This window comes from Lepisosteus platostomus, chromosome 13 (genome assembly GCF_059453375.1).
Source record: "Lepisosteus platostomus isolate fLepPlt1 chromosome 13, fLepPlt1.hap1, whole genome shotgun sequence".
In the NCBI taxonomy this organism is placed as follows: Eukaryota; Metazoa; Chordata; class Actinopteri; order Semionotiformes; family Lepisosteidae; genus Lepisosteus; species Lepisosteus platostomus.
The window spans coordinates 13,822,675-13,848,683 of NC_142623.1; the positions used below are offsets into that span (position 1 = coordinate 13,822,675).

General features: G+C 51.0%; 1 protein-coding gene across 7 annotated transcripts; it reads right to left on the reverse strand.

Moving 5' to 3' along the window:
* Positions 1-410: 410 nt before the first annotated feature.
* map2k7 (mitogen-activated protein kinase kinase 7) lies at positions 411-24,405 on the reverse strand. Of its 7 annotated transcripts, none has more exons than XM_088603288.1 (13): positions 24,201-24,405; positions 20,252-20,299; positions 17,890-18,034; positions 17,124-17,190; positions 16,606-16,719; positions 16,183-16,302; positions 15,759-15,866; positions 15,306-15,485; positions 12,007-12,087; positions 11,763-11,905; positions 11,628-11,673; positions 11,001-11,137; positions 411-3,632 (listed from the first exon to the last, which is right to left on the reverse strand). In XM_088603288.1, the coding sequence occupies exons 1-13, from the start codon at positions 24,388-24,390 to the stop codon at positions 3,413-3,415; spliced, it is 1,599 nt and encodes a 532-aa protein (XP_088459414.1). In that variant the 5' UTR covers positions 24,391-24,405; the 3' UTR covers positions 411-3,412. The 7 variants fall into 7 exon arrangements, with proteins under 7 accessions (XP_088459414.1, XP_088459419.1, XP_088459416.1 ...); XM_088603293.1 differs by lacking the exon at positions 24,201-24,405 and adding an exon at positions 23,658-23,737; XM_088603295.1 differs by lacking the exon at positions 411-3,632 and adding an exon at positions 5,394-7,685.
* Positions 24,406-26,009: the final 1,604 nt, after the last annotated feature.

The window sequence follows — 26,009 nt, forward strand, 5'->3', positions numbered from 1 at the left end:
AAAATTCAAAATTCCCCAAGGCATCAACACAACCCACCCAGGGGATGTCTTCAGCGCTTCCCAGGAGAACACACACGGGGATGTGTGTTTAGAAGCGAGGGCAGGAGGCACTTCTTTACACAAATGGATGCAGGTGTAGAGAACAAGCTGCCTGGCCGCACTGTTGAAGTCGATTCCTTAATGTCTTGAAAGGAGCCCGGGCGAGGTCCTTTGATCAGAGTGCTTCTGGTGACTGCAGAAGAGACATGGGCCAGCCGGGCTCCTCTCGGCTGCAAGCTCTCTCGCCTACTGAAGTGTTGGTGCTGTGTATGTGAAAGTGCTGTACACCGGCAGACTGATTACACGACACATTGTTGTAAGTGAAAACAGAGAAAGAGAGCAGGAAAATAAACAGGCTAGCCCGCAACACAAACTTTTAGGAAGTTTTTATTCATTTTTTTAAATTTTGCTTTATTTCTCAAAAAATCCTGAGGTATTCACAATATAATGGCATTTCTTCTTTTTGAAATATCAAGGAGACAAGACAGGGAAAACAAAAAATAATTAAACAATAAAATGGAAACGGGATACAACAACACAGCTTTACAGTTTCACAAATGGACAAACACGTAGGATAGGAGGTGTGATATAAATAACTATGAGGCCTTGTAATTTGTATTTTTCCCATTTTCAACAGAAACCATGCAAATCATTGTACTGTTAAAGCCCCGCCCCTTCCCCCAAATGACACACCCAATACATCAACCCCTCCCCCTTTCCGGGGTAAACCCCGCCCCTAAGCAGGAACGGACTCTTCTATTGGTTAATCAACGCAGCAGTGCAAAGATAGGCATGATTGGCTTGAGCTTTGAAAAAAAAAAAGATTTTTGCAATAACTGATTTAGCATTAGCAAATCATCACCATTATAAATTTGCTCCAAAGTGCTTTTTTTGGGAAGGGAATTAGTTAGATGGGATGGTAGATCGATCTTCCATTGTCTGTGCTGCCTCCTACTAACATGAAGAATAACTGTCTGGACGAGTACAAACAGACCTGACCATGTTTCTTGGAAATAACGGCAGGCCTTCCCTGTGCTTCCCAGAACAGAGAGGGAGGGTCTGTCTGGGATGGCTTTGTTCTGGGGCTGCTGGGCTATATGGTCTTGGGACAGGTAAACAGACACACATTGTGCAGCACTGTACAGAGAAACACACTGTTCTTCAACTGCTGCAAATTTGTGGGTGTCTGTCAGTGTACTTGTCTGTTTGCGTGTGCATTTCTGTTAGCATATGTGTCCGAGTACCCCTGTCTATGTGTGCATGCCTGTTAAAGTGTGTATGGGTATCCCCGTCTGTGTGTCTCTCTCTAGGTCTCTGTGTTCCCTCTCTCTCCCCTGGCTCTCCACTCCTGGAAACGAGAGATGCTTCTGACTCAGAAAGCAGTGTCCAGCTATCACAGTCAGGGGGAGGGGGGTGCTGGGATTCACTCTCCCAGTGGAAATTTGGCTCTTGGAGAGAAACCACAGCTCCAGCCTGTGCTGATTAATCCCAGAACTCCAAAAACAATGAAGTGTACTTTCATTTCCCTCATCTTTTTTTTCCTGACACTTGGAGAGAAAAGCCGTACGTCTCCTCCGGGGGCACCAGGCCCCCAGCCCGAGAGAACCCAGCAAACCCCAGCCAGAGAAAACCCAGCAGCAGCGCTTTCAAAGATTTAGATTCATTTTTTTTAACCCTGAAATAACAGCAAAGACAACAAGTTTCAATAACACAATCAGTATCTGCGGTTTCCTATCCACTGTCTGTGAACAGAAGCTTTGTGGGTGCGCTCACGCCCCCCACAGGACAGGGGGGGAGGGGCTGGGGCTGTCTGTGGGGCAGAGGGGAAGGGCTGCCCCTACAGGACTGACCAAGGCAGGAAATCCAGACAGTAACAGTTAAAAAATTAAATTAAAATACACAAAACCAACAACAACAGTTTAGCAGTGAATTCACTCTCCTCTCTCAGAAGAAAAGACACACCTTTGTCGTGTTGGGTAAGAAACCAGTATTACACCCAGAAACACTCCTTTCATTCTCATCTTCTGCAGAAAGGGGACTTGAGTATTTTATGTATTTGGTGTGATTAATCATTGCCCTGAATCAAACACACAGAATTACACAGTGTACGTCAGCCACACTGCAGACCCTGGTGCTCTTTACAGCACCTGACCCTGCCAGTCACATACGCAGACAGACAGCAGCAGCACAAACTTGGGGTCACCTCTGATTCCACACAGAGAAGTGTGTACCAGCTGTTCCAGCGCTGTGACAGACTGAACCCCACTGACTCTCTCCTCACTGTACCAGCGCTGTGACAGACTGAACCCCACTGACTCTCTCCTCACTGTACCAGCGCTGTGACAGACTGAACCCCACTGACTCTCTCCTCACTGTACCAGCGCTGTGACAGACTGAACCCCACTGACTCTCCCCTCACTGTACCAGCGCTGTGACAGGCTGAACCCCACTGACTCTCTCCTCACTGTACCAGCGCTGTGACAGGCTGAACCCCACTGACTCTCTCCTCACTGTACCAGCGCTGTGACAGACTGAACCCCACTGACTCTCTCCTCACTGTACCAGCGCTGTGACAGACTGAACCCCACTGACTCTCTCCTTATTGTACCAGCGCTGTGACAGACTGAACCCCACTGACTCTCTCCTCACTGTACCAGCGCTGTGACAGACTGAACCCCACTGACTCTCTCCTTATTGTACCAGCGCTGTGACAGACTGAACCCCACTGACTCTCTCCTCACTGTACCAGCGCTGTGACAGACTGAACCCCACTGACTCTCTCCTCACTGTACCAGCGCTGTGACAGACTGAACCCCACTGACTCTCCCCTCACTGTACCAGCGCTGTGACAGACTGAACCCCACTGACTCTCTCCTCACTGTACCAGCGCTGTGACAGACTGAACCCCACTGACTCTCTCCTCACTGTACCAGCGCTGTGACAGACTGAACCCCACTGACTCTTCCCTCACTGTACCAGCGCTGTGACAGACTCTCTCCTACACACTGCAGGATTAAGAGCTCAGATCAAAGTGAACAACTTTCTAAAAGACAACAATGCTGAGAAAAAATATTTATATCTAATCCAGGCGAAAATCTCAAAAAATAGACGTCACGGAGGCAAAAGTGTGTCTTTCTTGCATACACAATTTTAACACTTTGCAAAAGATATAATATAATATATATGTAAAAATTATAAATAAAGATAAGAGTGTGCCCACCCCTCCCTTACCCCACTGCCATTTTGCCCCTTTATCCTAAAATCAATAGCAGTTACATCTGTGACAATAACATGCGATTGATGTAGTTACAGCATTGGACTACCTACCTCACGATAATCCCTCCCTCCCCCAACTACCCCCACCCTACAATCCTTAGACAATCACTCCGGAAGCCCGCCCCCATCCCAGCGGCTGTTCCCGTACACTCCAGCAACAGGGACCTTCAGGGTAGTGCCAACTGCGTGCGCACGCAGCACCCGCCCTGCAGGGGGCGACGCAGCAACAGAAGTGAATGCTGGCGGCTAAGGAGAAACCGGGGCTAGTTTCACCCGCGAGCCCCGGAGAGTCCGTCTTGGAGCCGCTGGGAAAGAATCTGTGGGTGAAAATGGTTCTACTGACATTGCGGGCGGCCAAGGCACAAGCCCAGACTCTGGTACCGGCCTCAGATTTGGCGAGACACTTCCTCCAGGCCTGTCCCCTCTGCACTAGACTGGAGTGCCACTGGGGGGGGGGGGGGGCTTGGGACGCAGAAGGATGAAGAAACGCAGGCCCCACGGGCGAGCCAGACGCTCGCTCGCCCGCCCGCTCGCCCGCCTCGTCCATCCGCTGGAGTGCACGGGGACAGCCGCTCGGGGACAGAGGGAGGAAGGGACGTCACACTGACAGGGACACTCCTGTGCCCCGCTCGCCCTCCTGCGCTCAGCGCCATGGGGGACCGGCCTCCGCTACTTAATGCTCAAGACTGGGGGCTCCAGAAACAAGACCAGTGCCAAGCTCTGTCTTGAGGTCGTGCCCCAGGTGCGTGGTCGCAGTGCCAGCGGGTCGGATTGAGCGCGTCTAAAATCGGGGCTTTTACCAGAGCCACACTAGCCACCCCCGTTATTAAGAACCCCTCTTAAAATTAAAAAGCCAGCAGGTTAATCAGTTTGTCTGGCAGCTCAACGTTTCCAAAGGAGTCTCCCCTCAGTATGGACGCCACAGGCCTGACGGCCCCCTCCAGAGACTAATCTACAGAGATTTGTATATATAGAGCATCATCAGAAGAACAATTTTCTTTTCAGTTTTTCTGTACTGTTGACACCTTTGGTGTGTAACGCTGTGACCCCTCCCCCTCCCCCTGTTGGTTTCCATGACAGCAGGCTTTGCTGAGACCACGCCCTTGCCCCACCCCGCCCCGCCCCAGACAGACATCACTACTGACAGCACCTCTTTGTATGAAATGAGAATTTCAAATAAATTAAAGCTCTTGAGCAAGACGCTCTGATGCTCCATGCCTTATCGTTAACGTTTAATGAACCAGTGTGAATCCCAGATCAATGCTCAGGTTGCAGGCTGGGAGTGTGTGTGTGTTTAAGGCAGAAATAATCAAACACCTGGTACGCTCATCTGCTCTGGGGCACATCCAGTTCCTTAATTAAAACAATCAGCAATTAACCACGGAAGGAGGCGGCAGTGCTGAGGCCTGGGGCTGATGCCGCTGTGCCTTGAACGAACACGGAGCGGAGAGATTTAAATCAGGCCCTCAGCCCCCTTTGCTCCCTCGCAGCTCTTTTCTCTGTAAAAAGATGTAAGCCACATCGCCAAGGGAGCGTCCCAGCCAGGCACAGACACGCAGGGAGAGAGTGGAGGAGGAGGCAGTGACTGCACAGCAAGCAGACTCACAGACAAACTCTCCCAGGGCAGAGCTGAGGCTCCTTCAATCTGTACACCACTACTGGTGGACAATAAGTGTTATACATTTCTTAAGGTGCTGTACATTGCATGCAAGATAATGTTTAATATTTTACAATAGGTCTGTATCCCAGGTGTGTCTATACAGTGTGTCCAATAAGAGGCTGTACTACAGCTGTATCTATACAGTGTCTCCAGTAAGAGTTTGTACTGCAGGTGTGTCTATGTAATGGGTCCAATAAGAGTCTGTACTGCAGGTGGGTCTATACAGTGAGTCCAATAAGAGTCTGTACTGCAGGTGGGTCTATATTGTGTCCAGTAAGAGTCTGTACTGCAGGTGTGTCTATACAGTGTGTCTAATAAGAGTATGTACTGCAGGTGAGTCTATGCAATGTGTCCAGTAAGAGTCTGTATTGCAGGTGTGTCTATACAATGGGTCCAATAAGAGTCTGTACTGCAGGCGTGTCTATACAGTGCGTCCAATAACAGGATTTAATAAGACACTCGAGGTGTATATACATTGTTTCTAATAAGAGGCTGTACTGCAGGAGTGTCTATACAGTGTGTGCAATAAGAGGATCCAATAAGACACTCCAGGTGTATATATACAGTGCCAGTGTTGCCAGACACTATGGAGTAAGCCGCTCCACTGTGTCCCGACTGCCGAGAAGGTTTCAGCAGACCAGCACGACAGATGACCGTCCAAGATGCGGTCGCCCTCGAGTGACCGACACATCAGACTGGTCCATCTGAGAGATCGTTTCAGATCTGCCACCTGTACTGCTGCTGAAACTGCCAGCAGACACAATGCCTGCATCAGCGATAGGACAGTGAGGCTCCATCCTGCTGGCCTTAGAGCAAGGCGGCCTGTCAGAGGCCCTCTGCTCACACCTCCTAGACATCACGCCAGACAGAGGCTGCGAAAGACTCGTCAGCAGTGGCATCAGGTCCTCTTCACGGATGAGTCACTCTTCAGCCTGTTCCACACGGAACAGGGAGGGGGAGGTGTTGTGTTTCTTTTTTTCCATTGGTATATGTTGCTTTTAATAAGAGTGTGTACTGCAGGTGTGTCTACAGTGTTTCCATTAAGAGGCTGTACTGCAGGCGTGTCTATATATATATATGTCTACTATATATGTCACTTTATAGCCACATACAATTTATTGTATTAGGAATTTGTCTTTTCACATACCCCAGCATGCTCTCCATGAGACACACAGACAAGGTGTCAGAGCGCAGGGTCAGCCATTGTACAGCACCCCTGGAGCAGTTGGGGTTAAGGGCCTTGCTCAGGGGCCTAAGGAGTAGGATTCCTCTGCCAGCCACGGGACTTGAACCGGCAACCTTCCAGCCACAGGCACAGATCCTTAGCCACAGAGCCACCGCTCCACCCATATAGTGTGCCCATTAAGAGTCTGTACTGCAGGCGTGTCTATATAGTGTGTCCATTAAGAGTCTGTCCTGCAGGCGTGTCTAAACAGTGTGTCCATTAAGAGGCTGTCCTGCAGGCGTGTCTATACAGTGTGTCCATTAAGAGGCTGTCCTGCAGGCGTGTCTTTATAGTGTGTTCAATATGAGTCTGTACAACAGGTGTGTCTATATAGTGTGAGCAATATGAGTCTGTACTACAGGTGTGTCTATATAGTGTGAGCAATATGAGTCTGTCCTGCAGGTGTGTCTATACAGAGGGTCTAATAAGACACTCCTGGTGTATATACATTGTTTCTAAAAATAGTCTTATTGCGGGTGTGTCTATACAGTGTGTCCAATAAGAGGCTGTACTATACCATATCTAATAAGAATCTGTAGCTCGGTACATTACGGTAGAGTAGGTTGTAAGTTGAGGTTGAGGCAGAATAGTTAGTAGTTACTGGACAGCTACCAAACATCTGTAATGTTGACACATGGTTCTGTCTAGTCATTTCATAGATCTGCAGAGTAACACTCAGTCCAGCTCATAGCTTCACATTATTACTCCATCTTCACCATCATCATCCTCCTCCTCAGATCTGTAGAGTAACTGAGACACTGAGTCCAGCTTAACTGTATCTTCACATTAACACTCCATCACCATCATTATCAGGTCACGAGTAGAGACACGCAGTCCAGCTCATGAAGGAAGTGACACTGCGAGCTGCTCTTCCTGGACAGCTGAAACATGACCAGTGCCACCTGGTGGACTGGACTGGAAACTGCCGCATCTGAGTTGCTAAGCGCACAAGCTGAAATGAACAAAGCAGCTTTCCAGCCTGAGGGCTCCTGTCATTTTTAACACCGCAACCTGAGTTACATTGTACTAGTGGTCCTACTCTATCTGACTATGAAGGCAATTTAGGCTTACAGCACAGAAAAGCAGTAAAACCTGCTTGCTTAACCTATAAATTAGTCAAAAGGCAAGTAATTTTAACCAAAAAAAGTAACTAAAAAATGACTATTGTGACATTGTGACACACGGTCTTTGCAAAATGGCCCGAGTCTGCAACAATACATTCATATATAGGGTAAAGGAGATGATCTGCGTTTGACAGCGCGAGCAGGCTCCCACAGGTTGGGGCTGTTCTCTGGTCCAGAGCACAGATCATCTCTCACCGAACCCGGGCTGGCCCACATCGACCCGGATCCTGAAGACTCAGCAGGGCCTGGAATTAGAACCGAGCCCGATCTCATCAGAACCCCGAAGCTAAGCTTAGCGGATCCCGGTCGGGACCGGGGCGGGAGACCTCGGATGTCAGCTCGACAGCCGCAGCTCAGAAAACTTAAAAATATCGGGAAAACAAAAAGATTTGTTCTCTGAAAAATTTGTCAAGCACATCTGTTACAGCTAGATAGTGAGTCTATACAATCATAGTATTTACTTCGATTTTATGTTTTTATATTTAACATATTGAATTACGGTAAGAGGTTAGTAGGATTTTTATAAGGCAGTAACATCTGACTCTATGAGAATTTGTCTTAACGCACCACTCAGAATCGCTAACGTAGGGATGAAGGGTGCTGGACAGACTCAAGGCAATAGTTATTAAGCCTCTAGACTCCTCTCTTTCTCCCCCTGCCGTGATGTCTCTATCCATTGCTGTCTCCTCTCTCTCTCTCTCCCTCTCACACGTTCTGTTTCTCTGCATTTCATCTATCCCAGCTTTCAACTCCTGCTCTCTCTTCCTCCATCTTGCTTTCTGCCCTTTTAAAATACCCCTCCCTTCGGTTTTACCCTCTCCCTCTCCCTCCCACTGGGTCGACATGCCCTGTTCCTTCATCTAGACGTCTCTCTCCTTTTCAGTCCTCTCCATCCCAGCACCGTGATCCAAATGGGAAAATCTGCCTAGTAACACTTTAAAACTACAAGTGTACTAAGAATACTTCTATACTTTGTAACAAGGCAACAGTGAAATTACAAAGTCCCCTAAAGGTCTAAAAACATTTACAAGAGTTATTCCAGTTCTAGATTTGGAGCTGGACTGAGTGTCTCTACAGTTACTCTACAGGTCTGAGGATGATGATGATGGAGTGTTACTGTGAAGATACAGAGGAGCTGGACTGAGTGTCTCCACAGTTACTCAACAGATCTGAGGATGATGATAATGGAGTATTAATGTGAAGATACAGAGGAGCTGGACTGAGTGTCTCTACAGTTACTCTACAGGTCTGAGGATGATGAGGATGATGAAGTGTTAAAGTGAAGATACAGAGGAGCTGGACTGAGTGTCTCTACAGTTACTCTACAGGTCTGAGGATGATGAGGATGATGAAGTGTTAATGTGAAGATACAGATTTGCTGGACCGTCTTCTATTCTAACTGCCTTACTGGTGTACCTTCAATGATTTTTTTAAAGAAATCAAAAAAGAAACCAGGTGTTTCTCATTTTTGTGGGGGAAGGCGGCAGCAGCACAGAGCTTGAGAAGAGAGAGGAAACAAACAAAAGAAGGAGACAGAGAGAGAGGAGAGTGGGAGTCTCCAGGCCGCTGTGACCTCTCTCTCTGCCAGAGACAGGCTGCCGCTCCCTCTCTCGAGGTCCTCATCTCTCAGTTCTGCAACAGGCTGCTTCAAGCCCTCACTCCTGCTCCCTCTGCCCGTGGACAGGGAGGCCGGATTAAGCCCACAGAGCAGGAGATGGAGGAGACAGAGTCTGGCCTCCTGCATAGCCAGGCTCCCGGGCTGTGTGACCTCCCTCCCACTAGAGCTCACAAGCTCCCCTGTCTTTCACATTCCCACCCAGTCCCTCCCTGTCTTCCGCAGGCAAGGTCAGCCCAGCTCGTCCGCAGCTCCAGAGGGGTATTCTCACCCTCCCGCACCGGGGCTCGCTCCAGACCACCTCTGCCACAGCAGTGCCGCAGAGCGCCGAGTGGGACGCAAGCTCATTGTTAAAGAGCCAGAGAAGACAAAGAAAGCACATCCTGTACAATAAACAGCGAAACGTTTCACGACCGCACTGAGCAAGGTTGTACCAGGTCAGTGTCAGAGCAAGCAAGCGCTCAGAGCCCTGATGCAGACATGGGTCCCCAATGTACTGACACAAGACACAGCTCTGCAGCAGAAACACTGCACCCTCTGACCCACACAACTGTTAGAGCTGCTAGGGGTTCTGAAGGCTGTGTGACCAGCACTGTGTGTGAGGGAGATGGACAATCACTGTAGGTGAGAGTGACCAGCTGTGCGTGAGAGAGCTGGACAATCAGTGTAGGTGAGAGTGACCAGCTGTGCGTGAGAGAGCTGGACAATCAGTGTAGGTGAGAGTGACCAGCTCTGTGTATCTGAGAGAGGTGGACAATCACTGTAGGTGAGAGTGACCAGCTTTGTGTATCTGAGAGAGGTGGACAATCACTGTAGATGAGAGTGACCAGCTGTGTGTGAGAGAGCTGGACAATCACTGTAGATGAGAGTGACCAGCTGTGTGTGTCTGAGAGAGCTGGACAATCACTGTAGGTGAGAGTGACCAGCTGTGCGTGAGAGAGCTGGACAATCACTGTAGATGAGAGTGACCAGCTGTGTGTGTCTGAGAGAGCTGGACAATCACTGTAGATGAGAGTGACCAGCTGTGTGTGTCTGAGAGAGCTGGACAATCACTGTAGATGAGAGTGACCAGCTGTGTGTGTCTGAGAGAGCTGGACAATCACTGTAGGTGAGAGTGACCAGCTGCGTGTGTCTGAGAGAGCTGGACAATCACTGTAGATGAGAGTGACCAGCTGCGTGTGTCTGAGAGAGCTGGACAATCACTGTAGATGAGAGTGACCAGCTGCGTGTGTCTGAGAGAGCTGGACAATCACTGTAGATGAGAGTGACCAGCTGCGTGTGTCTGAGAGAGCTGGACAATCACTGTAGATGAGAGTGACCAGCTGCGTGTGTCTGAGAGAGCTGGACAATCACTGTAGATGAGAGTGACCAGCTGCATGTGTCTGAGAGAGCTGGACAATCACTGTAGATGAGTGACCAGCTGCGTGTGTCTGAGAGAGCTGGACAATCACTGTAGATGAGAGTGACCAGCTACGTGTGTCTGAGAGAGCTGGACAATCACTGTAGATGAGAGTGACCAGCTGTGTGTGTCTGAGAGAGCTGGACAATCACTGTAGGTGAGAGTGACCAGCTGTGTGTGAGAGATGAACAATCACTGGCCTCTGTATACTCTGTATAACACAACCTGTCACAGACCGAGAGAGGCTGTCTGAAGACCCTGGACTGCTGGCCATTTCTACACTCTGTGTGCCTGTTGACAACCCCTGTCAAAGTGTTCTGTATAATTCTCCTGGATCTCCAGGTCATCCTTAAACAGATGACTTAATTCTCTGTGTGTACTGTCTATTGCACCATTCTGTTCGCTTTGGCAATCCTGGCGTCGCACTGACGTGCCTGCAAAGCTATCCGACACCTGAATGTCGAGCCTCTCAGCAGAGAGGAGAAACACCTGTCTGTATTATAGACCCACGCTCAGAGAGAGGACACAAGGATGAGTCTGCAGGTGTCTGTCCGTCTGTCTGTGCTCACTGCCACTCGGTCACCACCAGTGAGTGCCTGTCTGTCCGTCGGGTCCCACCCACCCTCCCTGTGCCTCTCTCCGTGTTGCCCCCTCCTGGCTACCTGCTGAACAGCGAATGCAGGTGCTGTTGGCTGTAGAGCTGACTGGTGCGCGGTGACTCTGTCCGCTCCATCACCTCCTGGAACCAGCCCGCCACATCCACTTCCAGAACCTCATAGCGCCGGATAAAACTGTGTTCCTGTGCAAGACAGAGAGACACTGGGGTTAATACAGACAGTCCTGTACACTACCACTGAGAGAGAGAGACACTGGGGTTAATACAGACAGTACTGTACACTACCACTGAGAGAGAGAGACACTGGGGTTAATACAGACTGTACTGTACACTACCACTGAGAGAGAGAGACACTGGGGTTAATACAGACTGTACTGTACACTACCACTGAGAGAGAGAGAGAGAGACACTGGGGTTAATACAGACAGTCCTGTACACTACCACTGAGAGAGAGAGAGACACTGTGGTTAATACAGACAGTCCTGTACACTACCACTGAGAGAGAGAGAGACACTGGGGTTAATACAGACAGTCATGTACACTACCACTGAGAGAGAGAGAGACACTGGGGTTTATACAGACAGTCATGTACACTACCACTGAGAGAGAGACACTGGGGTTAATACAGACAGGCCGAGTGGTGTGAAAAAAACACATCAGACACACTACTTACAAGCAGCTTGTGGTATTTTGGCCTTTTCCTGTGATCCTTTGTAAGGCTGTGAAGACAGAGGGAGAGACGGATCAGCACATCTGTCGCAGCGACCGACTGGCTGAGCTGGTGGCGTGCGTGGGCCGGTCCCCTCACCAGTCTTTGACGAAGGACTGGAAATCCAGGGAGAAGCCCATGCTGAGAGGGAGCAGGGGAGGCTCTTCCTGGAGAACTTTGGTCAGCACCTCAAAATCCGTCTTGCAGTTCTTGTAGGGAAACTGGCCAGTCGCCAACTCCACCTGAGGGGGTGAGGGACAGAGAGAGGTTCTGCACGTAAGCACTGCGCCAGACCAGCGAGACAGGCACAGAGCGAAGACAGGCTGAAGGAGGAGAGTCTCACCAGCGAGATGCCCAGACTCCATACGTCAGCTCTGATGTCATAGTCTGGCTTGCTGGGGTCAGGGGGGTCTATCCTCTCAGGCTGAGAAAACATAGCAGGTCACACAGAGGGCACCCACACTGTACACACACAGCAGGTCACACAGAGGGGACCCACACTGTACACACACAGCAGGTCACACAGAGGGGACCCACACTGTACACACACCGCAGGTCACACAGAGGGCACCCACACTGTACACACACAGCAGGTCACACAGAGGGCACCCACACTGTACACACACAGCAGGTCACGCAGAGGGGACCCACACTGTACACACACCGCAGGTCACACAGAGGGGACCCACACTGTACACACAGCAGGTCACACAGAGGGGACCCACACTGTACACACACAGCAGGTCACTCAGTGGGGACCCACACTGTACACACACAGCAGGTCACTCAGTGGGGACCCACACTGTACACACAGCAGGTCACACAGAGGGGACCCACACTGTTCACACAGCAGGTCACACAGAGGGGACCCACACTGTACACACACAGCAGGTCACACAGAGGGGACCCACACTGTACACGCAGCAGGTCACACAGAGGGGACCCACACTGTACACACACCGCAGGTCACACAGAGGGGACCCACACTGTACACGCAGCAGGTCACGCAGAGGGGACCCACACTGTACACACACCGCAGGTCACACAGAGGGGACCCACACTGTACACACAGCAGGTCACACAGAGGGGACCCACACTGTACACACACCGCAGGTCACACAGAGGGGACCCACACTGTACACACACCGCAGGTCACACAGAGGGGACCCACACTGTACACGCAGCAGGTCACGCAGAGGGGACCCACACTGTACACACACCGCAGGTCACACAGAGGGGACCCACACTGTACACACACCGCAGGTCACACAGAGGGGACCCACACTGTACACACACCGCAGGTCACACAGAGGGGACCCACACTGTACACACACCGCAGGTCACACAGAGGGGACCCACACTGTACACACCGCAGGTCACACAGAGGGGACCCACACTGTACACACACAGCAGGTCATGCAAGAGGGGACCCACACTGTACACGCAGCAGGTCATGCAAGAGGGGACCCACACTGTACACACACTGCAGGTCACGCAGAGGGGACCCACACTGTACACGCAGCAGGTCACACAGAGGGGACCCACACTGTACACACGCAGCAGGTCATGCAAGAGGGGACCCACACTGTACACGCAGCAGGTCATGCAAGAGGGGACCCACACTGTACACACACTGCAGGTCACGCAGAGGGGACCCACACTGTACACGCAGCAGGTCACACAGAGGGGACCCACACTGTACACGCAGCAGGTCACACAGAGGGGACCCACACTGTACACACACCGCAGGTCACACAGAGGGGACCCACACTGTACACACACCGCAGGTCACACAGAGGGGACCCACACTGTACACACACCGCAGGTCACACAGAGGGGACCCACACTGTACACACGCAGCAGGTCATGCAAGAGGGGACCCACACTGTACACGCAGCAGGTCACACAGAGGGGACCCACACTGTACACACACTGCAGGTCACGCAGAGGGGACCCACACTGTACACGCAGCAGGTCACACAGAGGGGACCCTCACTGTACACACACAGCAGGTCACTCAGTGGGGACCCACACTGTACACGCAGCAGGTCACACAGAGGGGACCCACACTGTACACACACAGCAGGTCACACAGAGGGGACCCACACTGTACACACACCGCAGGTCACGCAGAGGGGACCCACACTGTACACACACCGCAGGTCACGCAGAGGGGACCCTCACTGTACACACACCGCAGGTCACGCAGAGGGGACCCTCACTGTACACACACTGCAGGTCACGCAGAGGGGACCCACACTGTACACACGCAGCAGGTCACACAGAGGGGACCCACACTGTACACACACAGCAGGTCACGCAGAGGGGACCCACACTGTACACGCAGCAGGTCACACAGAGGGGACCCACACTGTACACGCAGCAGGTCACACAGAGGGGACCCACACTGTACACGCAGCAGGTCACACAGAGGGGACCCACACTGTACACACACCGCAGGTCACACAGAGGGGACCCACACTGTACACACACCGCAGGTCACACAGAGGGGACCCACACTGTACACACACAGCAGGTCACGCAGAGGGGACCCACACTGTACACGCAGCAGGTCACACAGAGGGGACCCACACTAAACACACAGCAGGTCACACAGAGGGGACCCACACTGTACACACACAGCAGGTCACACAGAGGGGACCCACACTGTACACACACCGCAGGTCACACAGAGGGGACCCACACTGTACACACACAGCAGGTCACGCAGAGGGGACCCACACTGTACACGCAGCAGGTCACACAGAGGGGACCCACACTAAACACACAGCAGGTCACACAGAGGGGACCCACACTGTACACACACAGCAGGTCACACAGAGGGGACCCACACTGTACACACACAGCAGGTCACGCAGAGGGGACCCACACTGTACACACACCGCAGGTCACACAGAGGGGACCCACACTGTAAACACACTGCAGGTCACGCAGAGGGGACCCACACTGTACACACACCGCAGGTCACACAGAGGGGACTCACACTGTACACACCGCAGGTCATGCAAGAGGGGACCCACACTGTACACACACCGCAGGTCACGCAGAGGGGACCCACACTGTACACACACCGCAGGTCACACAGAGGGGACCCACACTGTACACGCAGCAGGTCACACAGAGGGGACCCACACTGTACACACACAGCAGGTCACACAGAGGGGACCCACACTGTACACACACAGCAGGTCACACAGAGGGGACCCACACTGTACACGCAGCAGGTCACACAGAGGGGACCCACACTAAACACACAGCAGGTCACACAGAGGGGACCCACACTGTACACACACAGCAGGTCACACAGAGGGGACCCACACTGTACACACACAGCAGGTCACACAGAGGGGACCCACACTGTACACGCAGCAGGTCACACAGAGGGGACCCACACTAAACACACAGCAGGTCACACAGAGGGGACCCACACTGTACACACACAGCAGGTCACACAGAGGGGACCCACACCGTACACACACAGCAGGTCACTCAGAGATAAAATATTAACACTGCACAATTTCCACAATTTTACTAACACCCAACATGCAGGTTTCTAACCTCCAAAACTGTTTAAGCACATTTTACAGTATTGTGGAGTGCAGAATTCATTGGTATACTCACCGCCATGTATGCTGCACAGCCAGCACTGCGGGTCTTAGCTTTGGAGTCAACCAGCCTGCCACTGATGCCGAAGTCACAGAGCTTGATCTGGCCCTTGGCATCCAGGAGGATGTTGGAGGGCTTGACATCTCTGTGGATCACACCATGCTTCTCCTTCAGATACAGCAGGGCCTTCACTATCTACACACAGACAGAGAGAGAGAACACACCTCTCCTTCAGATACAGCAGGGCCTTCACTATCTACACACAGAAAGAGAGAGAGAACACACCTCTCCTTCAGATACAGCAGGGCCTTCACTATCTACACACAGACAGAGAGAGAGAACACACCTCTCCTTCAGATACAGCAGCGCCTTCACTATCTACACACAGACAGAGAGAGAGAGAACACACTTCTCCTTCAGATACAGCAGGGCCTTCACTATCTACACACAGACACTGGAGACACTCACGGCTACGGTCATCTTTCCCAGGATGCGCTCAGGGATGGGTCCCTGGATCCTCTTCTTAAGCTTCTCTGCACATGTCCCCATCAGCTCCATGGCAATAAACACGTCCGTCTGCACATGCAGTGAGAATACAGAGAGAAACAAACACACGTTCACATGTGTATATAGTGTGTTAAGAAAGAGGAAAAGACCAAATCAGAGCAGTAGTTTCACACGGTGTCCAAATTTAAAATCTTAAATCAGGTCTGCAGGTCTCCACCTACCCCCCACTGTGCCTCTGCAAGTCTATTCCTACCCCACAATGCCTGCCTATTCCCCACCCCCTCGTTTCAGACTCCACCCCCATGACAATCTCCACCCCCCAGGGCCAGGCTCCACCCATCCCTAGGACCCATCTCTGCCCCCCCCGGTGCCTGTCTCTGCTCACATTAGTGACAATGGCGCCATAGCACTGTATGATGTAGGGACAGTCGTGGCTCTTCAGAACCACATCCAGGTCCATCAGGATCCTCTTGTTCTCGTCCTTGTTGCCCGTCCGTCGCATTTGCTAAAACAATTGAAAGTAAAATCAATCCTGACATCAGTCACCAATGTTACAAAAATAAGAATGAGAGCAACAGGATTCAGATTTATTCCTGTCAGTTCTAATCTGGGGCTCTCAGACTGACTATCTATCTCTTAACAACGTCTCACTCTCTCTCCCCAGGTGAAGGGCTCACTCTGTCTCACTTTCCCAAGCTGAATGCCTTTCCCTCTCAATCTCCCCCACAGAGAAGTGCTGCCTCTCTCACTGAGCGCCTCACTCCCTCCCAGTGAGGGGCTCCCTCACTCCCAGCGTGTGTGTGCTGACCTTGACGGCGATGATGTGGTCGGTCTTCTTGAACCGCACTTTGAACACCTGTCCACAGGTGCCGCTGCCGATCTCCCCCTCGTTGATGAGGTCACTGACCTCGGCTGGGTACCTCTGGGGCGCACACAACAACGACATCATCACAAACGAGCAACGATATCACAACGGCCCGTCAGAAACTGTCACCCGTCTGCTCTGCACCGGCTCACCCGACCACAGAGAAAACGCACAATGGCTACTGTCCAGCATCCCTATGGACAAAGGATGCGTCTAAAAGCCACTAGACTATGATCAGCCATAATTTGGCCAGCAACACTGTCAGGGTCTCCGCAGAGCCCTGCTGGGGGACTCGGGCCGACTGGAGAGGAGCCTCGGGCCGTCCGAGGAGCCAAGACCCAAGGGAACGTGCCGGGAGACACTTCCACAGGCCGAGGCCGAACAGCACCCCGTCTCTCATGTTCTGAGCCCTGCTGGACCAAAAGACCTGCTGTGCAATCGCAGGAGATCCTGGCACTGACCTGGCCGTCGATCTTCAAGTATCCCGTCTGCTTCATGATCTCCTGCAGCTTCTGGTCGATCTCCGCACTGCGCAAGAGAGAGAGGGACAGCACTGCTCACCCAGAGCACAACACACTGCTGCACAGTACGGGATGTACAGTGAGAGAGGGGAGAGCGCAGACACGGATGAGCTGTACAGCTACTCTACAGATGATATACGGTGTGAAAATACAGAGGAGCTGGACTGAGTGTCTCTACAGGTCTGAGCATGATGATGGAATGTTAATGTGAAGATACAGAGGAGCTGGACTGAGTGTCTCTACAGTTACTCTACAGGTCTGAGGATGATGATGATGGGGTGTTAATGTGAAGATACAGAGGAGCTGGACTGAGTGTCTCTACAGTTACTCTACAGGTCTGAGGATGATGATGATGGAGTGTTAATGTGAAGATACAGAAGAGCTGGACTGAGTGTCTCTACAGTTACTCTACAGGTCTGAGGATGATGATGATGAGCAGATATAGAACAACTTTATTTAAACCTCACTTCTGTCTACTCACATTTAGTTAAAATTATAATCACAACATACCCAGTACATGTTCTGGTTTATTCAAATACACTACATCTGATGGTAAAACCTGGAGTGGATCAACCTGCTGTGTGCTGGGAGTCTGAATGACGACCCTGTAAAACCTGGAGTGGATCACACTGCTGAGAACTGGGAGTTTGACTACCAGGCCTGACTTTGAATCTAGTTCAGGTGCAAGTACCCAGGGGAATCTTACTTCTCCAAGCTCTTCTGCAGGCTGTAGGGGGGAGTGGGTAGAGTCAGCATGTGGCGTGGGCGGCTCGGGTGCGAGTGGTGCTGGGGGGAACTCTCCGATGACGACGACCGACTGCCCCCGTCATTGGCCAGGGGGAGCTGGAGAGCTGGGGAGAGAGAGGGAGAGGCGGCGAGGGGCGAGGGGAGGGAGGTGGGGATGGGCAGCAGGAAGACAGGCAGGAAGTGGGGTTTAAGGGAGAGACAGAGCACAGCGTGTCAATCAACAGATCAAACTTGTCCTTCAGTTCCTTACTCAGCTCGAGAAACACCATCTGCAACAGGACACTGTGCGAATCTGATTATAATCTCAGTAAATAACTAATTAAGATCACAGTAAAGTCAGTCCAGTCCAGCCTGGAGAGTCTCAGACTGCTCTGTCAGTGGAGTCCGATTTAATTATCAGTTAGTTATTAATCCAGCTCACAGTACAGTCAGTCCACTCCAGCCTGGAGAGTCTCAGACTGCTCTGTCAGAGTCAGTGGAGTCTGATTATAATCTCAGTTAGTAATTTATCCAGCTCACAGTACAGTCAGTCCAGTCCAGTACAGTATGGAGTACGGCTCTGTTAGTAACAGTATGAGTCTGATTATAATCTCAGTAACTAATCCAGCTCACAGTACAGTCAGTCTAGTATAGCCTGGAGAGTCTCAGTCTGCTCTGTCAGTGTGGGTCTGATTATAGTCTCAGTAACTAATCCAGCTCACAGTACAGTCAGTCCAGTCCAGCCTGGAGAGTCTCAGACTGCTGTCTGTTAATTTTTGTATTAAAAGGCAGTTAAAAGAAAACTGAACTATGAAGTAAATTAAAACAAAAAATAAATTAGCGGTGAGTGTTAGCATGTCCCAGCATGCACCAGGCGATCTCAGCTCAGTCCGTGAGGATGCAGTTTCACAGCGCGCGAGGACTCTGCCACTCCAACCTCTAAACGCTCCTCAAGAGGTCCCCTTTTCCATAAGGGTCACTCAGAGGGAACAGGAGGCACTTCTTTACCCGGACGGCGGTGGGAGCGTGGAACAAGCTGCCGAGCCATGTGATCAATCTCTTGACCACTGCTTTTAATCCTGACAGCCTCACTCTTTACTGAAACCACAAACTGATTGCTTGACACACACTTAGTAGACAGAATAACTAGCTTTCTCAGCCGACCCAAGGGTGGGATGGGGGGTGGCTATGTGTGCTGCACAGCACTCTGAAGACCACTGCGTACAGGACAGCCCAGTACAGGTGTGCTGAACCCTGTGCAACACGCTCAAGCCCACCCCCCACCCCGCCCGGCTACAACAGGGGGACTCCTCAACCGCTCTGTGCTCCGTTTCTCCGCCCTGGAGCGCCGGCGGCTCACAGGGAGCTCGTGCAGAGCCGCGGCCCGGCGGCCGGCCCACGCGACCAGGCCCCGCGCTCTCTGCCGCGAGCCGGCAGCCTCGCCTCTCGGCGACTCCCGGCGCAGATCTCAGCAGGGCGAGGACTCGGTTAGTCAGTTAGTCAGCGCTGGCAAACACCGGCCCCCGGTTACGCCATGACACCCATCGTTTGTCGGCAGAGTACAGTCGCGCGCAAACAGGACGGGGGTACAGCCGCAGAGAGCCCACGACGGTCACCGGACAGCTCCTGAGCTCGCCAAGGGGAAATCCAATCCAGACAGAGGGAGAGAGAGAGCTCAAGGCACAGAGGGGCGGCGGGCAGGCAGGTGACGCAGAGTTAAGACGCGTCTGTAGGGCGCCATGCACTGCTGTGAAGCTGACATGCTGAGTGTCTCGCCAATACAGCAAACCAGGGGTTAATACCAACACGCACACTAGTCCCGCCACTGCACCCAAACGTAGACAGGGGGTGCCAGAGAGGAGAAAGAATGAGGGGAGGGGGACTGAGGGATGGTCTGGACAGAGACAGGACAGAAAGGAAGAGGGGAAGAGTGGAGGAATAGCTGGAGTGAGGAATGAGCTATACTGAGTGGGGCTGGAGGAACAGGAGCCCACAGAAGGCAGCAGTGCAGAGAGAGAGAGGGACAGGCTGGACAGAGAGGGAGAGGGAGAGGGACAGGCTGGACAGAGAGGGAGAGGGAGAGGGAGGGACAGGCTGGACAGAGAGAGAGAGAGAGAGAGGGACAGGCTGGACGGAGAGAGAGAGGGAGAGGGAGGGACAGGCTAGATGGAGAGAGAGGGAGGGAGAGGGAGAGGGAGGGACAGGCTGGACGGAGAGAGAGAGAGAGAGGGACGGACAGGCTGGACGGAGAGAGAGAGAGAGGGACGGACAGGCTGGACGGAGAGAGAGAGAGAGGGTATAGGGCTGCAGTGGCCGGAGTGAGGGATGTATTGAAATGGTACCTGCGCGCTGGGAGGGGGCTGGAGCGGGACTGAGCTGGATCACGATGACTGGACAGGGAGAGGAGAGAGAAGACACACACATTACTGTACACACTGCTGTACAACTGTATATACTGCCGCACACATTGCTGTGCACACTGCTGCACAACTGTGCACATATTACTGTGCACACTGCTAAAACCAGCTGTACATACTGTCCACTCTGCTATAACCAGCTGTTCACACTGTCCACTCTGCTATAACCAGCTGTTCACACTGTCCACTCTGCTATAACCAGCTGTTCACACTGTCCACTCCCACACACACTGTGCACACAGCTACAGTGCAGTCCCTAAGTATTTGGGCAGTGACACAATTTTGGTTGTTTTGGCTCTGTACTCCAGCACATTGGATTTGAAATGAAACAATGACTATGAGGTTAAAGTGCAGAATGTCAGCTTTAATTATAGGGTATTTACGTCTATATTGGGTGAACCATATAGGAATCACAGCCCTTTTTATATGTAGTCCTCCCATTTCAAGGGATCAAAAGTAATTAGACAAGTGGCTGCTCAGTTTCTGTGTGTTGTTGCATCGTTAGTTCATGCACAAAAGGTCTCGAGTTGATTCTAGACGTGGCATTTGCATCCGGAGTCTGTTGCTGTTGCCTCTCAACATGAAGACCACAGAAGTGTCAATGCCAGTAAAACAGGCCATCATGAGGCTGAAACATCAGAATAAACCAATCAGAGACGTAGCCAAAACATTAGGTGTGTCAAAATCAACTGTCTGGTACATTGTTAGGAAGCAAGAACGCACTGGTGAGCTTAGCAACAGCAAACGACCTGGTAGACCACAGAAGACCACAGTAGTGGATGACAGAGGAATACTTTCAATCGTGAAGAAAAACCCCTTTTCGACTGCTGAACAGATCGAGAACACTCTCCATGTAGGCATAGATGTGTCAAAGACCACCATAAAGAGAAGAATACACCAGCATGACCTCAGAGGTTCACCACAAGACGCAAACCACTGGTAAGGTAAGCCTCAAACACAGAAAGGCCAGGTTACAGTTTGCTAGGAAGTACATAAAAAAGCCTGTGGAGTTCTGGGACAAAGTCTCATGAACAGATGAGGCGAAGATGAACCTGTACTAGAGTGATGGAGACAGGAAAGTGTGGAGAAAAAAGGGAACTGCTCATGATCCAAACCATACCACCTCATCTGTGGAACATGGTGGACGTAGTGTCGTGGCTTGGGCATGTATGGCCGCCAGTGGAACCAGTGGAACTGGCAGTCACATCACCAATACCAGCAGCCATATCACCCTGCAACTCACAACTGGCAGCCCACTGAAGCTCAGCAGGTGTGAGCCTGGTCAGTACCTGGATGGGAGACCTCCTGGGAAAAACTAAGGTTGCTGCTGGAAGAGGCGTTAGTGGGGCCAGCAGGGGGCGCTAACCCTGCGGCTCATGTGGGTCCTAAAGCCCCAGTGTAGTGACGGGGACACTACACTGTAAACAGGCGCCGTCCTTCGGATGAGACGTAAAACCAAGGTCCTGACTCTCTGTGGTCATTAAAAATCCCAGGGCGTTTCTCGAGAATAGTAGGGGTGTAACCCCGGCGTCCTGGCCAAATTTCCCATCGGCCTTTATCAATCATGGCCTCCTAACAATCCCCCTCTACAAATTGGCTTAATTGGCTGCTCTCCTCCCCACTGATCACTAATGTGCGGTGAGCGTCCTGGCGCACTATGGCTGCCGTCGCATCATCCAGGTGAGGCTGCACATTGGTGGTGGTGGAGGGGATTCCCCATTACCTGTAAGGCGCTTTTAGTGGAGTGTCCAGAAAAGGCGCTTTTAGTGGAGTGTCCAGAAAAGCGCTATATAAATGTAAGCTATTATTATTAATAAAGACAAGTAAGCCAACAGCAGCAGCAGGATGAATTCTGAAGTGTACAGAAGCATCTTATCTGCTCAAATCCAACCAAATGCCACAAAACTCATTGGACTACACTTCACCTTGCAGCAGGACAATGACCCCAAACATACTGCCAAAGCAACTATGGGGTTTTTCAGGGTCAAGAAGTGGAACGTTGTTGACTGGCCAAGTCAATGACCCAACCTGAATCCCACTGAGCATGCATTTCACTTACTGAAGACTAAAGGCAAAAAGCCCCCGAAACAAGCAGGAACTGAAAATGGCTGCATTACAGGCCTGGCAGAGCATCACCAGGGAAGTTACCCAGCTTCTGGTGATGTCTACGGGTCGCAGACTTCAGGCAATCATCAACTGCAAAGGACTTGCCACAAAGTACTAAACATGACCATTTTATTTAAGATTATGTTAATGTGTCAAATTACTTTTGGTCCCTTGAAATGGGAGGACTATGTATAAAAAGGGCTGTGATTCCTATATGGTTCACCCAATATAGACGTAAATACGCTTGAATTAAAGCTGACATTCTGCACTTTAACCTCATAGTCATTGTTTCATTTCAAATCCAATGTGCTGGAGTAGCCAAAACAACCAACATTGTCCAAATACTTAGAGACTGCACTGCTATAACCAGCTGTACACACTGTCCACTTATATACACACTGTCCTCACTGCAATAACCAGCTGTACTCACTGTCCTCTTCCATACAGACTGGCCACACTGTTGTAACCAGCTGTACAAAGTCCACTTCTATACACACTGTCCAGTGCTTTAACCAGCCGTACACTATCCAATTCTGTACACGCTGTCCACTCTGCTATAACCAGCCATACCAACTGTCCAATCTGCTATAACCAGCCGTATACACTGTCCAGTCTGCTATAACCAGCCGTATACACTGTCCACTTCCACACACTGTCCAGTCTGCTATAACCAGCTGTGCATAATGTACACTGCTACACACGGTTATAATGAAATATACACACTGTATATCCACAGACAGCTATGCAAACTACAGCATACACGGTTGTAATCGCCGTGTGCACCGCTTTGCATCACTTGCACACACACAGCTACTCTCGCAGTGACCCCACGAGTAAATGCTGTTTCTACAATCAACAAACCCAGGAGGCGGGATAGAAGAAACAACTCCTTCGGTGTGTTCATCTATAATTATGGTGCCAGTGTTTTAGCTCCAGTGTCTACTGTCCTACTGTGCGTTTCTCACTGAAGGATTCTGTTACTTCCTTGGTCTCCTGTCCTATTGCACATGTAGAACTGAGGGATCCTGTCCTGTCTCCTGTCTCTCCCTGTACTGCTGTGTGCATATCAGTAAACTATGCCACTGTCAGACAGACAACCACGTTTAACATGCCGAATGACTACTTTCTATTTCAGATGACCGACAAACGCAAGCCAATCCAAACACACGGGTTTACAATCCCGGCACTCTTCTGCGGAGTGAAGACAGCTCCTCCACCTACAGACCTTCTCAAACACGCCTGCGAGACAGGAGCTGACACCCGTACGGATGTTTTCACGCGTCTTGCTGAGCTTTGTGCTCAAGTCCAAGACAGAAGCTGCAACGTAACTTAACCCGTCACAAGGTCGCGCCACGGCGGTCCCGTCACGGCTGCGGTGTTTACAGGAGGCGACAGGGCCGCCCTGCCGCTTCCTTGGTCACATTTTAAACCACTAAGCCCGAAAATGAAATGAAACTGAAAAAAAAAAAAACAAGAAACCAGACAGCGGCGCCGGGAAGCGACGGGACTGGACGACCAGGCAGAGCCGCGGCCTGCAGGTCCGAGTCCAGACCCGCAAACCGCAGACGAACTTCACTCGTGTCCGCTTCAGGTCCCGAATACCGGACCCGTCCGGCACCCAGGGTCCGGCGGGCGCTGCGGTTTGTGTAGAAATGTCTACAGATTTTCGATCTCCCCTCCTCCTCGTTCCCCTCCCTCTCCCCGTCCCTGTCCCGAATTCCTGCCGGCCCCCACCACCGCTCCCGGCTCTACCGGCTCCAAGACTCACTGGGTCGGGGTCGGGCACGCTGCGGGCTCATATCGATGTTGAGGTCGATGCGCCTTCGCGCTTCTTTATTCTCCTGTTTTAATTTCTCCTCGATTCGGGAGAGTCTCTGCTCCAACGACGACATTTTGGAAAAACTGAGAGGTACCATCGAGTGCGCACAATCTCTCCACAGACTCTCCCTCAGTGGCATGCTGGGATAGTGGATGACTACACTACCAACTATCCGGTGCCATAGATATCCAGACAGTGTAGCATTTACGAACCGACAGAGACAACCCTCATGATAATGATGACGATAAATACAATGATACTGACATTATGAGAGGAATGCACTCTACCATTGTGGAGACAAATAAACACTGTATTGGGACATTTTGTACTTGTTTAAAATAAGAGTAATATGCCGTGTTAGAGCGCCTCACGTGGTCCTGGAGGACTGACAAATCAACATATTTCGTAGGATTTTTTTTCAGAGTATAATTATAGAACACATTGTATCTCTAATCATTATCATTAGTGCTGTTGTATCACGGGTGAATTTGTTTCAGAATTATGGGGAAAGATGTTGTCACTCCACAGAGGCTGTGGACAGTATGTGTGAGAGGAGAGCTACAGCCAGGAGACTGTGGACAGTATGTGTGAGAGGAGAGATACAGACAGGATTCTGTGGACACTGTGTGAGAGGAGAGAGAATACAGACTAGAGACTGTGGAACCAGCCTTCTGTGAATACTGCATAAATCCTGCATGAACCCTTTATGAATTGTGTTAGTCCCATGTGAATCCCCTGTGAACCCTGAGTAATCCTGCCTGAACCTCCTGTGAACCCTGAGTAAATCCTGTGTGAACCCTCTGTACTGTGAACCCTCTGTAATTCCCATGTAAATACTACATGAACCCTGTGTAAATACTGTGAACCCTCTGTAATTCCCGTGTAAATACTACATGAACCCTGTGTAAATACTGTGAACCCTCTGTAATTCCCGTGTAAATACTACATGAACCCTGTGTAAATACTGTGAACCCTCTAATTCCCGTGTAAATACTACATGAACCCTCTGTAAATACTGTGAACCCCGTGTAATTTCTGTGTAAATACAACATGAACCCTCTGTGAACCCTGCATATATCTAGCTTGAAACCTGGTAAATCCTGCAATCCCCTTGTGTATCTTGTGTAAATGCTTTGTAAACCCTGTGTGAATCCTGCGTAAATCCTGTATGTGCTCTTTGTGAACCCTGCATAAATTCTTTGCACCTTACGTAACTCCGGCCTGAATCCTCTGTGAACCCTGCATGAATCCAGCCTGAATCCAGCCTGAATCCTCTGTGAAACCTGCATGAATCCAGCCTGAATCCTCTGTGAACCCTGCATGAATCCAGCCTGAATCCTCTGTGAAACCTGCATGAATCCAGCTTGAATCCCCTGTGAACCCCTCCATAAATCCGGCCTGAATCCTCTGTGAACCCTGCATGAATCCGGCCTGAATCCTCTGTGAACCCTGCATGAATCCAGCCTGAATCCTCTGTGAAACCTGAGTAAATCCTGCAGGAACCTTCTGTAAAAACTCCACATGAACCCCATGAACTGCACAGCTGGCCAAGGTTAAATGAAACCAGTCCAGGAAACAGGAGACTTCCTCTTGGAAGGGTTTCAATAAGATCCCATTATTGGGGTACAATTTGGTACAATGCTGATTTTGGGGTGACATGGATCTTTGGGTCACCTGAGAGAGATTCCTGAGACTGCTTGCTGTATGTTTTCCCAGTGACACTAAACACACTTGTGTAAGAAAAGCCCTTTATAAAAA

Excerpts from the sequence above, each read along its gene's own strand:
- map2k7 (XM_088603295.1), bottom strand. The coding sequence starts at position 24,390 with ATGCCACTGAGGGAGAGTCTGTGGAGAGATTGTGCGCACTCGATGGTA. Across the intron at positions 17,191-17,889 it reads CTGCAGAAGAGCTTGGAGAA|TGCGGAGATCGACCAGAAGC; the intron begins GTAAGATTCCCC and ends TCTCTTGCGCAG. Across the intron at positions 15,867-16,182 it reads ATGGCGCCATTGTCACTAAT|ACGGACGTGTTTATTGCCAT; the intron begins GTGAGCAGAGAC and ends CTGCATGTGCAG.